Below are 13,389 nucleotides of genomic sequence, written 5' to 3' on the forward strand. Positions count from 1 at the left end.
GCAGCCAAGTCTAACAGATTATTCCCCTCCTACTCTGTAATTCTTGGTGTTTTGTGTAGGAGGCTCCATCTGAAGTCTGTGGGAAGAACCCTAGAGGGCATCAAAAGGAATGGTGACTTGATTTCCCAGGTTAATATTTAAGATATTTAAAGTAGAATGGACAGATTTCTCAGGTCAGTGTGACCTGAAAAGAACCTGTTTATAACCTCTTATATAAAATGAACAAAAAGGAATCTGAACCACTTCTTTGGGATTTGATGAATTCATTGTTTATCCCTTATTTTAATATTTTCCTGACACATATCAGAGTAAAGGAAAGTATGAAGTGATCATGGGCACATACAAAAATGCAGCGGAGATGGTTGACCTGTATGTGGATCTGATCAACAAGTACCCTTCAATTATTGCCTTAATTGATCCTTTCAGGAAGGAGGTAAGCACCTTACCTTTCATATTTTATAACATACTTTATATGCCATAAGATAGGCAGAACTCACCTTTTACATTTTATAACAAAACAGAGAATAAAATCTCATTCTTTTGGATCTCTGTCATTCAAAACGTGTTTTAATTTGGTCTGGGGCTGAGTTGCTTTATTTCAGGATTTATGAGAAAAGGCACTTACTAGGCAAATGAATAGAAAAAACACAATTACCTAGGAGTGTGCCTGTCTGGGGAACGAAACCTGCTATTCGCAAGCCCTTCAGGAGTACCTGTATGTTTACAAGCAGCCTAACAGATGGAAGCTGCCCCTGCTGTGCAAGCTGGAGCTTCAATCGGTTAATCATGTATCATTTTCATGTGCTCAGGGAAACAGGACTTCTATAAGACCAAATATTTTTCAACCTAAATCCAGTCACTATATATGCATAAAAGTAACAAAGCCATTTTTTCTTTTGAGACAGGGTCTCACTCTTGTCACCTAGGCTGGAGTGCAGTGGCACGATCTTGGCTCACTGCAACCTCTGTCTTCTGGGCTCAAGTGACTCTCCTGCCCCAGCCTCCCGAGTAGCTGGGACTATAGGCGTGCACCACCACACCCAGCTAATTTTTGGTATTTTTAGTAGAAACAAGGTTTCGCCATGTTGCCCAGGCTGGTCTCCAACTCCTGAGCTCAGGCGATCCGCCGACCTTGGCCTCCCAAAGTGCTAGGATTACAGGCATGAGCCACTGTGCCCGGCCTGCAAAGCCATATTTGTAAAGTGTTTGAGATATTGAGGTTTTATGATCTATTAAAATTCATGCATTTGACAAAGGCTTATGTGACCATCTTTCCTCCAACCAACTTACACTCCAAAATTTAAATTCTTGATTTTACAAATTTGAGAACCATGAGATAGATTGGACAGATATATTGAACAGGTATCTTCTTTGACATAACACAACTATTTCGATTTGGAGGACAATATAAATGCTGGTCCTCATGTGGAGTCCCAGGGTCTCAGTCCCATCCTCCCTTTCACAGCCTCCATTCCACTCCAGCACACACAGAATGCACTGGCTGAGCCTAATCTTAGCTCTTTAACCTTGCCATACCAGCCCTGTGATGACCGTCCCGAGGCTCTGGTCATACTTTTTTTTTTTTTTTTAAGACAGGGTCTTGCTCTGTCACCTACGCTGGAGTGCAGTGGCTTGATCACAGCTCACTGCAGCCTTGACCTTCCAGGCTCAAGCCATCTTCCCACCTCACCCTCTCAAGTAGCTGGGACTATGAGGCACACCACCACACCCAGCTAGTTTTTGTATTTTTTGTAGAGATGGGGTCTCACCACATTGTCCAGGCTGATCTCATACTCCTAGACTCAAGCGATCCTCCTGCCTCAGCCTCCCACAGTGCTGGTAGTACAGACATGAGCCACTGCACCCAGCCTTGACCACAGCTTTTTTAATGTGATAGGATGAACCTGTGTGGTCTGTTCTAATGCAGTAAGTTGAAATCTGGTACAAAAGCTAGGATGACTCTGTGTGTGTGTGTGTGTACTTTTTATAATTGTGTATAATTTTAAAATAAGCATTTCATTTCCTATGATGGTCTCACCAATAAAAATAAGGGTGTTGAGAAGGGACTAGAGCCCTTGCAGGGTTTCTTTTTCCATTTTCTGTTTATCAGAAATATCAGAAAAATCCATCCAGTGAATCTTTAGCAGCATTATAGATGAGAGTGGATGGGAATAGCCGGGGTCTGAAGAACTCTAAAATCCACATAAGAAATAGCATTTAGTGTATTAACATTTTATTCACGAAACCTTTAAGCTCAAATGTAATCGCTATTAGTTTCTGTTTCACAAAGCTTCTTAGTTTGTGTGGCTGTGGTACAGGGATCATTCAGGAACAAAAGTAAAAGAGAATTGTTTTGTGCATCTCAGGGAAAATGTGTGAGTTTGAGTATGTGCTCTATTATTCCTGTTGTTTTGTAATTATGTTCAATGCATTATAATGATCGATTCTTAAATATTTACCCAGGACTCTGAACAGTGGGACAGCATCTATCACACACTTGGTTCCAGGTGTTACATAATTGCAGGAACTGCATCCAAAAGCATTTCTAAACTTCTAGAGCAAGGAAACATCAGCATCCCCAAATCCAATGGGCTGATCATAAAACACACAAACCAAACTACAATGTCTGACTTGGTGGAAATAACCAATCTGATTGACAGTGAGTAAAAGTATACATCTGAAAGACTCGTAATGACTTGGTTATATAAGAAACCAAAAATACACAGCATATCAAAGTTACTAAAAAGCATGGAAGAAATCTTGGAAGAAAAGAAAGTCCAACCATTTGTGAGAGATTTAGTGCTGGAACACAAAATGCAGCTTACTGACTCACTTCACAATGTTTCACTAACAGCCCAAGTCCAAGCTCATCCCCTCTACTGAGGGCTACCAGAGGTACGACCAAGGCCACTGCCCTGTCAGCTTGACAGTGGGGACAGCCTTTCTGCCTGTAACAGGAGGACTAATGGCTGATTTCTTATGAAAGGGCATAGCCTTCAGCACATTTATCAATTTGCTTTAGGCTCTGAGCTTGGGCTACAGAAAATCTTTAAATTTACAGAAACCTGGCCGGATGCGGTGGCTCATGCCTGTAATCCCAGCACTTCGGGGAGGCTGAGGCCAGCAGATCATGGGGTCAGGAGATCGAGACCATCCTGGCTAACACGGTGAAACCCTGTCTCTACTAAAAATACAAAAAATTAGCCGGGCGTGGCGGCAGGTGCCTGTAGTCCCAGCTACTCGGGAGGCTGAGGCAGAAGAATGGCGTGAACCCGGGAGGCTGAGCTTGCAGTGAGCTGAGATCGTGCCACTGCACTCCAGCCTGGGCGACAGAGAGAGACTCTGTCTCAAAAAAATAATAATAATAAAATAAATAAATTTACAGAAACCCATAGAGGTACCCCAACTCTTACTGCTAAAGAACAGATCTCAAATCCTGAATCATGCACTGTGGAACACCTGGGTACCATCTGTACTAGCCAGGCTTCTGGCTACAATGCAGTGTTTAAGCTAAGAAAAATAGCTCACCATTAACAAAGCCAAGGCACCAAGCACAGCCAAGGAACAACAGGGGCAGAACATGTGTAGCTTGCATCACATTACCGCAGTATTGTAAATTTCCTCCTATCATTTACTACCACTTTATGCTCTAGATTCTAGATAAGGAGTCAACATCTTAACAGGGATCATAGCGCTTTCTTCCACATAGGCATGGCTCAAGTACATAGTAAGGATGTAGGAATTACTTAATTGAAAAGGCCCCAAGTACATAGTAAGGATGTAGGAATTACTTAATTGAAAATAAACTTAGCTACTTATAATATATCCAGACACCAGTCGGCCATTTTAATTTGCATTACTTGGGGAAGTCTAGGAGGGATCAGAATTTGGCATCAGATCACCCACTGCAGGGAATGGTCTACTTGAGCAGTTTAGAAAACAGGCAACAAGATCATATTAGAAGCAGTTTTCTGTCAGTACACAGACCGGAGGCAAGGGTAGGTTCACTACTAACATGCAGCACAAGGAAGCTTGGCCAGGCAGTGGGGCATCAGGGAAGCCTCGGGAAGCAGAACCTGAGTCATCAAGTTGGGATTCAGGGACAGGATCCCAGCAATGGGGATCAGGGGACGACAGGTGAAAAGCAGGGCTCTAGTGTTGGTGCATCTGGGATGCCAGAGGAGAGCAGCTTTATTTAAGACCAATGGATCAGGCATTTGCGAACTGGACATAATCCTTACAGCATCCCTGTGAAGTAGACACTATCATGTCCACTTTATTGATAAGAAAACAAGACTTGGAGAGATTAGGTAAGTTTCCCATGACACTATAGTCATCTCACTTGCCCACAACTCTTGACCACGTCAGTGTTTAAACATGCTGTTTCTTTGGGCCAGAATGCTTTGCTCTGACATACTTGACTCTGCATCCTTCAGGTCTTGGCTAAAATGAAATGTCTTCAGCCACTCTTGCCTACCCCTATCCCTAACTGGTTCTGTTCTGAGTCTTCCTCCTAGCATCCTATATATCCTCTTTGTAATACTGACAATGACTTGTACAACTATCTAATGACTGGGGTCTCCCACTAGACTACAAACTGAGTTCATGGGCGTCTTGTACACTTATGCAGAGGGCACGAAACAAATACCATGAGTGGGTTGCAGGAACTAGACAGAAAGGTGGTCTCAGAGCTGGAGCAGAACTCAGAGCCAGACTGGCAGCCAGGGGTCTGGGTTGGTGCCAGAGGATGGAAGAAGATGCTCACGCAGGGCTGCCCTGTGGGTGGTAGATGATAGATAGGAGGCAATGCAAACACTGTCGCTGCAGGAAGAGCTCTGGCTGGCACTCTTCACAGACTGGCACATTTCAAAGGGTTTTGAGACCCTCAAATGATTGATTACTACCAACACTACTCTTCTAGTAAACATTCAGAATGGCAGTCCTTGGAATAGAATTCTACACAATGACAGGAGAAAGCCATTATGTAGGCACAACTCCACGTTACTCTTACCATATTTCAAAGATACACATTTTTCTACATTGAACATTTTAAAAATTGAATCGTGTCTTATAGCTGTGGTCTCAGAAATGTGTCCATCTAATTTGAGCATCCCCCTACCCCCTTTTAGCGGTAAAAAATAATAGTACATCTTACAAATCATGTATCTTAATTTTTTTTTTTTTTTTTTTTTGAGACAGTCTCTCTCTGTTGCCCAGAGCTGGAGTGCAGTGGTGCAGTCTCGGCTCACTGCAAGCTCTGCCTCTCGGCTTCACGCCCTTCCCCTGCCTCAGCCTAAGTAGCTGGGACTACAGGCACCCGCCACCACGCCTGGCTAATTTTTTGTATTTTTAGTAGAGACGGGGTTTCACCGTGTTAGCCAGGATGGTCTCGATCTCCTGACCTCATGATCCACCCACCTTGGCCTCCCAAAGTGCTGGGATTACAGGCATGAACCACCGCGCCCAGCCATCACGTATCTTAATTGTAATGAAACACGGTATTCATTTAGTATTTACAGCATCTAAGCTACTGAAAGTTGGGAGTAAACAAATAAAAGCAGGGCAATAAAAATGCAAATGTTGAAATCCTAGGTGGAAAAATAATTGACTCTTCACAGGAGAGTTTTAAATCTGAGAAATTTTAAATTTTGATCCCAGAGGCCCACATGGATGCTAACTTTCTACACCGTATAAAACTGAAAGAAATTCCTCTTCCAGGTAAGAAGCACATCACAGTCTTTGGAAGTACAGAAGGAGAATCATCTGATGACAGCCTTGTCGATTTGGTAAGTGCTGAATGCTGGTCAACTGCCAAACACTGCTTTTATCACGAATTGGTATTTCAGAGAAATGCAGTCTTTGGTGGAGAAAGTCATGTAACCTTTTATGAAATAGACTTGCTTCCTCCTAGATAGTTACCTTTTGCAAAGAGCTAATCTCTGAACTTTTAAAAAGAAGAAAAATTGAAGTCCAGGGAAAATGATGAGCACACTTAAATGACTGGGGTGTGCACCTGCAATCTTTCCTCCTAAAATGAAGTGAGAAAGGCCAGAATGTTCTTAGATAAAATCAGCATGCCTGCGTGACTAGCAAAGTGCCTGATGGATAGTCAGTCACATCATGTTTGCCTTTCAGCACTCTCAGCTTGTAGGCCACTGTGCTCATGTAAACATAAACTAATAAGAGAAAAACCAGAACAGCACACCGTGACAGTTTCCTTTCTCCTTAAAGAATTGTTTGTCGTTTAGCAAGACATGGCTCCTCCATCTAAAATGAGCTCCCGCCCCTCTCTTTCAGGCTGTTGGGCTTGGTGTCCGGTTTATCAAGTTGGGGGGTCTTTCCCGTGGTGAACGAGTGACTAAATACAACCGCCTTCTCACTATAGAGGAAGAACTTGTCCAGAATGGAACACTGGGTATGCGCTGCTTTCTTGCTTTGTTTTCACTTAGCCATGAATAAGAGAACAAAGATTGGAAGAGGGGGAATAGAAGTCCCTCTGCAGGAGGGCAGGGGAATCCAAAGACCATACATAAGTGCTGACAAAACTAGGATGGCACTTGCCACAATATATATTGTTGTCTTAATGGATCATCTGTTTACCTGAATGTTTAAAACTCTCGCCCTTTTTCTTGATGAATAGGCTGCACGATGCTCTTCAATAGAATTAATTGATCGGAATTTCCAAGCCTACCTTTTGTTATGGTCCAAATTATACTTAAGGTTTCCCTGCATAGCCCATGAAAGTTAAAGGCAGACGCTTTCCTGGGGGTTCTTGGAAACAAATCGTTTTACTTAAAAACAAGTAGGCAGTGTGTTAATTTTAACATACCTTGGAAAGGTTAAGGTCTCAAGAGAAATAAATCAGTCATTTAATGAAATCAAACCTTTGTAAATCTGCATGGTTAGAAGCACCTTGTATACTGGGTAACTGGAGAGAAACACACCAAATATGCATTTTTATTTTCTTATATTACTGATTGTGATGGCCAAAAGGAGGCATATAGCATGCAGTGGCATTTAAAGAGACCAATAGAAACCGTTGATTATAAACGTCATGTTTAACATGTGTAGTGGCCTTGAAATGCATCCTAGGATTCAGAAAATAAAGAAATAATTGGGAGACTATTTCTGAGTCACATAAGGGCAGTCAAAAGTTAGTCTGTGTTTAGTGTGTAGTAGAAGGGCTAGTTTTTTTCAAATAGGTAAAATTAGACTGTTCCACATATCTGATTATTTTTCCTGGCATCCTGACTTGTGGAGGCCTTAGCTTCCCTGAATGACTGATCCCAGTTCCAGCCAGACGTTACCACGAGGGAAACGGCTGCTGCAGGGCACCAAAAAGGACTCTGGTGACCACAGGCTCCACCCCTCTCTGGTGACAGTGCAGCCCCCTCAACATTCCACAATGGATTGACAGATCGAGGAGAATTTCTCTGACACCGGCCTTGGTGAATCATTATTAAAGGGACCCAAAACTGGAAAAATAAATCTCCCCACTCCCACTTTCGAGTAGGAAATCTTGGCAAAAGTTCAGCCATTACAATGTTGTCAATACTTACATGGAAGAACCTGACTGGAATGGTCCTCACCTGCCATCATTTCCCTGGGAGCAGTCAGCTGGCAGTGGCTTGTATCATGCATAATACTGGCCTTTCCCCCAGTTCATCATCTTCCTCTTAACCCTTTCTGCTAAGCCTCTGCCCAAAGTCCATGATGCATCATCAAATGTTCCAGAATGAATGAGTGTAAATAAAATTGAACAGAACATCTGTATGGCGGCCGGACGCGGTGGCTCAAGCCTGTAATCCCAGCACTTTGGGAGGCCGAGACGGGCGGATCACGAGGTCAGGAGATCGAGACCATCCTGGCTAACACGGTGAAACCCCGTCTCTACTAAAAAATACAAAAAACTAGCCGGGCGAGGTGGCGGGCGCCTGTAGTCCCAGCTACTCGGGAGGCTGAGACAGGAGAATGGCGGGAACCCGGGAGGCGGAGCTTGCAGTGAGCTGAGATCCGGCCACTGCACTCCAGCCCGGGCGACAGAGCGAGACTCCGTCTCAAAAAAAAAAAAAAAAAAAAAAAAAGAACATCTGTATGGCACAATTAACATATAACCAAATACAGGCCCAGTTGTAAATGGTTCTGGTATCCTTTCTGATGGTGATGTGACACCTTTGGACTAGTACTGAAGATGATCTCCTTCAACTCATGTAATATATAAAAGCTGGCACCATTGGATTAGACCGTAAACTTTATTGTTACTTTTTTTTTTTTTCATAGGTTTCAATGAAGAACGCACTTTTTTTTACTTTAATGAGGAAGCTGAAAAGGCTGCAGAGGCACTTGAGGCTGCTGCGGCTAGAGAGCCGCTGGCACCCACCTTCCCCACACAAGGTGTAGAGGAATCAGCTGAAATAGGAGCATCCTCTGGATAGGGCTGTACACACCCCAGGTTCCAGCCACACCGTCACTATTAGTAGACCGGGAGGTCTGATGTATGGCATTGTGTCTCCACATCGAGTTTCCTCTTCAACTTCACCAACTCCTGTGGTTTTTATTCTAATTCCACTGTTTGGTAAATTACATATATGGTGTTCTTGCTTGAAATTCTATCTGTGAACTTTGTTTTGCAGCCACCACACTTCCGTGCAGATTTTGCCTTTTAGCTCGCCTGTCCGTTTTTCAGGGGCACGCTCCAGTAAAAGAGGCCAATATTTTTGTTGTCAAGTCTGCACTCAATCAAACACCCCATCCTTTACCAATCAGAACATCTCTGAGAACAAAAACCTAATGACCCTAGAAGCTCTCTGTGCTGGGAACAGATGTCCGTCTTCTGTGTTTACTCTACATGTCTGTCCTGAAAAGCACCGACACATTTTTGTAGCCAAACCTCACGCAGAAGTGCGAGAGCGTCACTATTTTTTGTAACAGCCAAACAGTTTCATCTCACTTTCCTACCCTTAATTCCCTTTTCCCTAATTCCCTCTTCTTTTTAAATTTTAGTTTTTCTTGTATTATTTTATCTTTGTGAGTCTTCTTAGATCCTTTTGGAGTAAGAATGAGTATAAATGAATAAGCACATCAGTAAATGAATAAATATTCTCAAGGTTATTAAATGCCCGGTTATTTATACTACAGCATTTAAAAAGCAATCTGCAAGTGATAAAAAAAATGATGTGACATATCCGTTCCCTGAACTGCCTCTTTTGTAAGCCAGTGTTGGGATTATAGCAGAGGAGTAGCAGAAATAAACAATAGTCGGACACAAACATATAGATAGAATAATATCCAACCACTTTATATGATTTAGGGTCTCTTGTTAAAAGGGTTACCATTTACTTCTCCTAAAAATTATATAAATTGCTATGTACTGACCTGTAGGGGAGTTGGCTAAGTTTAGACTTCTGATAAATTCTATAATTTTTACTAAGCACACTGAAGATCTCTCCTTTTAAAGAGTACTAACAAGGGACCTTAATTTCCTCATAACGAAGCCAACTCCTTATTCTCAAAGAGAATCTGGCTCAGTCGCAGATTCTCTCAGAGCAAGGGGCAGGAGACTTGGTTGGTGTCACTCTAAGTTGGAAGAACTGTGTCATGATTTGTGGCTGCTACTGCCTCTCCTGATGCTTAGCAACAAACAACGGGTAGGAGAAACTGGAAGGAAAATTCATTTTAAAAGCAGAACAAACATGACTGGGTGTTCACATACCCTTTGAAAAATACACACACACATACACACACACACACACACACACCATGAGAATATGCCCTGGAACAGTGATACAAATTATAATTAAATTACTAAAACCAGAGCAAAAATGTACAATGAATAACAAAATAACTAAATGAAATTAACCAGAGGTGATTTATTACCGTAACCAGGTCAGCAGTGTAACTTCAACACAGAGCAGTTTACTCACCTATCCTCGAGACTGCGCTCACCAATGGATAATTAGCCTTTTAATTTAAATTTCTTAGGGTGCTAGGCACTCTTTCTATTTATGCTGTCTCTGTGTTATATAACATACAATATGAAATATATTTATATAATCGTATATATAATATTATCTGTGAAAGAAATGAAAGAAACAGTCATATCCCAAATTAAAAATGACTGTGGGATGGGGAAATGTCAGTGCTTGGAAGAGAAACTTCAAACCACTCCAATCCTTATGCAGGGACTGCTTGATGAGTCTCCGAAGGTCGGTTATAATGACAGATAGTTATCCATTCTCAACAACTTCTTGGTATATAAGCTAATGTTGTTCCACAACGCCACAACAAATGTAACTAAACATGTAGAGTATGCATTTAGAAAAATAATCCAGACTTTAAGGCTGTGATACAGACTCTCATTTACTGAACACACAACCAAAAAATGGTCTGGAAAGACAATTAACAATAATTGTTACCTGTACTGCTCCATTTCCAGCAGTTTACCATTAACAAAGAAGGTAAGGAAGGAGCAATTATTGGTGAGTAGTTAGAGCCAAAGTGTCCATCCTCCTTACTCAGGGCAAACTAGGCTGGACGCTAATAGCCCTGTTGGTGCCTGGCAGTCAGAACTTCCATGGGACTGTTCAGCTGCTGAAACTACTGTGGGTGAGGACTGTGTTTGAGACCAGCTCAGATACAAAAGGGTACAAGTGCTTTAATTAAAATCTTATTCTTCCAGAAAAAAAGAGACATTTTCTTTTTATTTAACAGCAATGGCACAAAGTACCTCTACCTCTTTGCCTCACTCGGGCTATAAAATGCATCAACATTAGATTAAAAAAAAAAATCCTCTATAGCACACAAGACTTAATTTATCTTTCCCAAACAGAAGGAAACATAAATAACCTTTTAGAAAAATCAAACACATAAAGATGCGGTCTCTTCCAACTTAAAATCGTGTAAGCAGGATGTATGTAAGTTTTGTGTGTACAATAGCTATGAACATACCTTGCAGATACAAGCATAGTTCTCCTCTGTCTTCCTATTTGGGATCCCTTGCTTTGGTTGATAATGTCATCCCAGCCAGGGGCAAAACCCCCTCAAAACCAAAGTGAAAAGGGAAAAACTGTAGGCAGAAAAAGGTGAGTGGATATCTTACGTCAAATACCTTTATGTCAAATTAATTTAAAGTGCTTTGTAATCACAGTGAGAGAAAGTAAGCAGCTTAAAAAAGGCATGAACACTTTCAAAATACCTGTTACTAATTGTTCCCTAGTCCAGCTAACACATTTCACCCAAAGGGCAACTTCTAACTCTAGAAAGGAGGGTGTTTTGATAACCATATTATTCTGTTGATGGTGTGATGAAATATGGAAAGACAGTATATATATTTTTATATTCCTAAATGTGTGTGAGGTGCATCCTGGCAGACAGATCACAGATGGAAGAAGGAAGACAGCACAAAGAAACATGAAAGAAAACTCAATAAACAATCTTAGGGACTATTAAAAATTACTAAAGTTGTCAAATCATATACAATTTTCTATTAAAGAATGTCAAGCTTGGGGAACTAAACCAGAAACGTTAATAATAACCACAACTGACCCTCAATGGGAAAAACTATTGGTGCCTTTTTAATAAGTTGTGGTGAGGAGAGTTCAAATTACAGGACATAAGAGAATTTGTTTCATGAATTAATGCAGTCTGTAGTTAGCATATCATATAGCAGTATTATCCAGTTGAAAAAGATTACATTTTACAGTTGAAAAACATTACATTTTAATTCCCCATGAGTAAAGTGATAAGTAACTGTAAAATCATCATTGGGAGAACATGGAAACAGTCAAGCATAACGAACTTACAGAAAGATAATTATCTCCAAATTTAGGAAGTACATGTACCTGCCTACCCACCTCTTCAAGCCTATGCTTACCACACGTGCAAAAATACAATACAATACAACTACTGCAATTATTACTATCATTTTCTTTTGCGCTTAGGTGAAAAACACCTGACAGCTACATGCTGAGCCATGCTAACAAAACTAAACCTTTCACTTCCTTTAATAGTAAAATTACCATTACTGAATCATTGTCATAAAAAGTGCATTCAAGTACATTACCACTTATTTTAAATAAACACCAATTTTGAAACAATCAACTTTGAAAAGCTGCATAAGTTTTTTTTTTTTTTAATCCCTGATTACATTTCTATTTATTCACTGTGGTAGCCTGAAACATTGTATTTTTAGAGACTAACTACTGCTTAATTTCTTTTTTAAAAAAACAACAACAAACCTGTGTAATATAGAACAGCAGTGAAGCAAGAAAAATGTGTGCTTGTCACTTATCTTCACTGTACTGTACATAAGAACTCTGATAAAATATGGTACTTGTGCCACATTAGTATATGGGAAAACATAATTAACTCATAGCACAGAGCACATGGTTTACCAACATATTACTGTAAAATTCAAGGTTTGGACTTTCACCTCAGTCTGTATTCAGGCTACCAGAGCATCCCCACGGAGGTCCTTGGGAGGCTTTGGACACAATCAATAGCATGTATTTTTTCATCCAATAGTTAACAATGTATGTAATTAAGACTGACTATGGGACTACGAGTTTGATGCCAGCTCCTGAGTTTTAAGTTTATCTCAGTCTACCGTAGAAAACAACTTGTATGCCACAGTACCCAACAATTTCCACGCTGCTGCAGTTTCTCCATCAAGAGGATCAGATCCAAACCAGAAGCTTCTTTGGGGGCTTTAAAAATCACATTAAGTTGATCCGTTTTGTTTATCCAATTATTTACAAGCACCTCAAACTTTCAGCATTCCATTTGAGGAGTGGTATGCACATTTCCTAAAAAGGTATCAACATCTGCATTTTTTTGTAACCTTCTAAAAGAAGTCATACTTAATACAGTAACTAGGAAAAAAAAATATCATCCTTATAAAGATCAAATAACCAAAACCTAATAGGAATGTGTGTTTTGCTAAACAGCTTACTTACGTTTATAGTTGCTACCTACAAAAGTAACACCAGAAAAAAACCTGTATTCTGAATACAGTGACCAGAGCAGAATGTCTACAGCCCTTGCCAATATACCAACACTCATCACGTGCTTATTGAAAAGGACTTCCAAACATGTCAGGCTTCTGGTTTCCGGATCAGCAGTTGGAGCTGTCTGTCTCTCTCACGTTTTCAATGCTGTCTTCTTTGTTTTCTGGTTGGACTTTGCCTTCATCCTCCTTGTGTTGAGTTGGATCTTTTTCAGCAATCTGGTCTTTGGTTTGGGGTTCATGTGTAGAAACAGGATCTAAAACTACAACTGGTTCGACTTGTTTTTCACCGTCAATGTATTTTTTCCTGCATCCAGTGCTACTGGGAGGCCTATGAGATGAAGAGTTAGACAAAAAAAAAGTAAAAAGCAGAGAGAAAATAGTTG

General features: G+C 40.8%; 2 protein-coding genes across 9 annotated transcripts in view; one reads left to right on the forward strand and one right to left on the reverse strand.

The window, feature by feature from the left end:
* ENO4 (enolase 4) overlaps positions 1-11,457 on the forward strand; it is a 35,644-nt gene extending 24,187 nt beyond the window's left edge. For 4 of the 5 annotated variants that reach the window (XM_017871260.1, XM_017871257.1, XM_017871261.1 and 1 more), the window contains 5 exons: positions 308-433; positions 2,464-2,659; positions 5,719-5,786; positions 6,298-6,415; positions 8,281-11,457. In XM_017871260.1, coding sequence (XP_017726749.1) covers positions 308-433; positions 2,464-2,659; positions 5,719-5,786; positions 6,298-6,415; positions 8,281-8,435 — 663 coding nt within the window. In that variant the 3' untranslated portion in view covers positions 8,436-11,457. The remainder of the gene's footprint in view (positions 1-307; positions 434-2,463; positions 2,660-5,718; positions 5,787-6,297; positions 6,416-8,280) is intronic. The other variant, XM_017871256.1, reaches the window with a different exon arrangement.
* Positions 11,458-11,548: 91 nt separating this feature from the next.
* The window catches only part of SHTN1 (shootin 1), a 124,334-nt gene continuing 122,493 nt past the window's right edge, over positions 11,549-13,389 (reverse strand). For all 4 annotated transcript variants that reach the window (XM_017871255.1, XM_017871251.1, XM_017871253.1 and 1 more), the window contains one exon: positions 11,549-13,334. In XM_017871255.1, the coding sequence (XP_017726744.1) occupies positions 13,323-13,334 (12 nt within the window). In that variant the 3' untranslated portion in view covers positions 11,549-13,322. The remainder of the gene's footprint in view (positions 13,335-13,389) is intronic.

Source organism: Rhinopithecus bieti, unplaced genomic scaffold, assembly GCF_001698545.2.
Source record: "Rhinopithecus bieti isolate Rb0 unplaced genomic scaffold, ASM169854v2 scaffold_5982, whole genome shotgun sequence".
In the NCBI taxonomy this organism is placed as follows: Eukaryota; Metazoa; Chordata; class Mammalia; order Primates; family Cercopithecidae; genus Rhinopithecus; species Rhinopithecus bieti.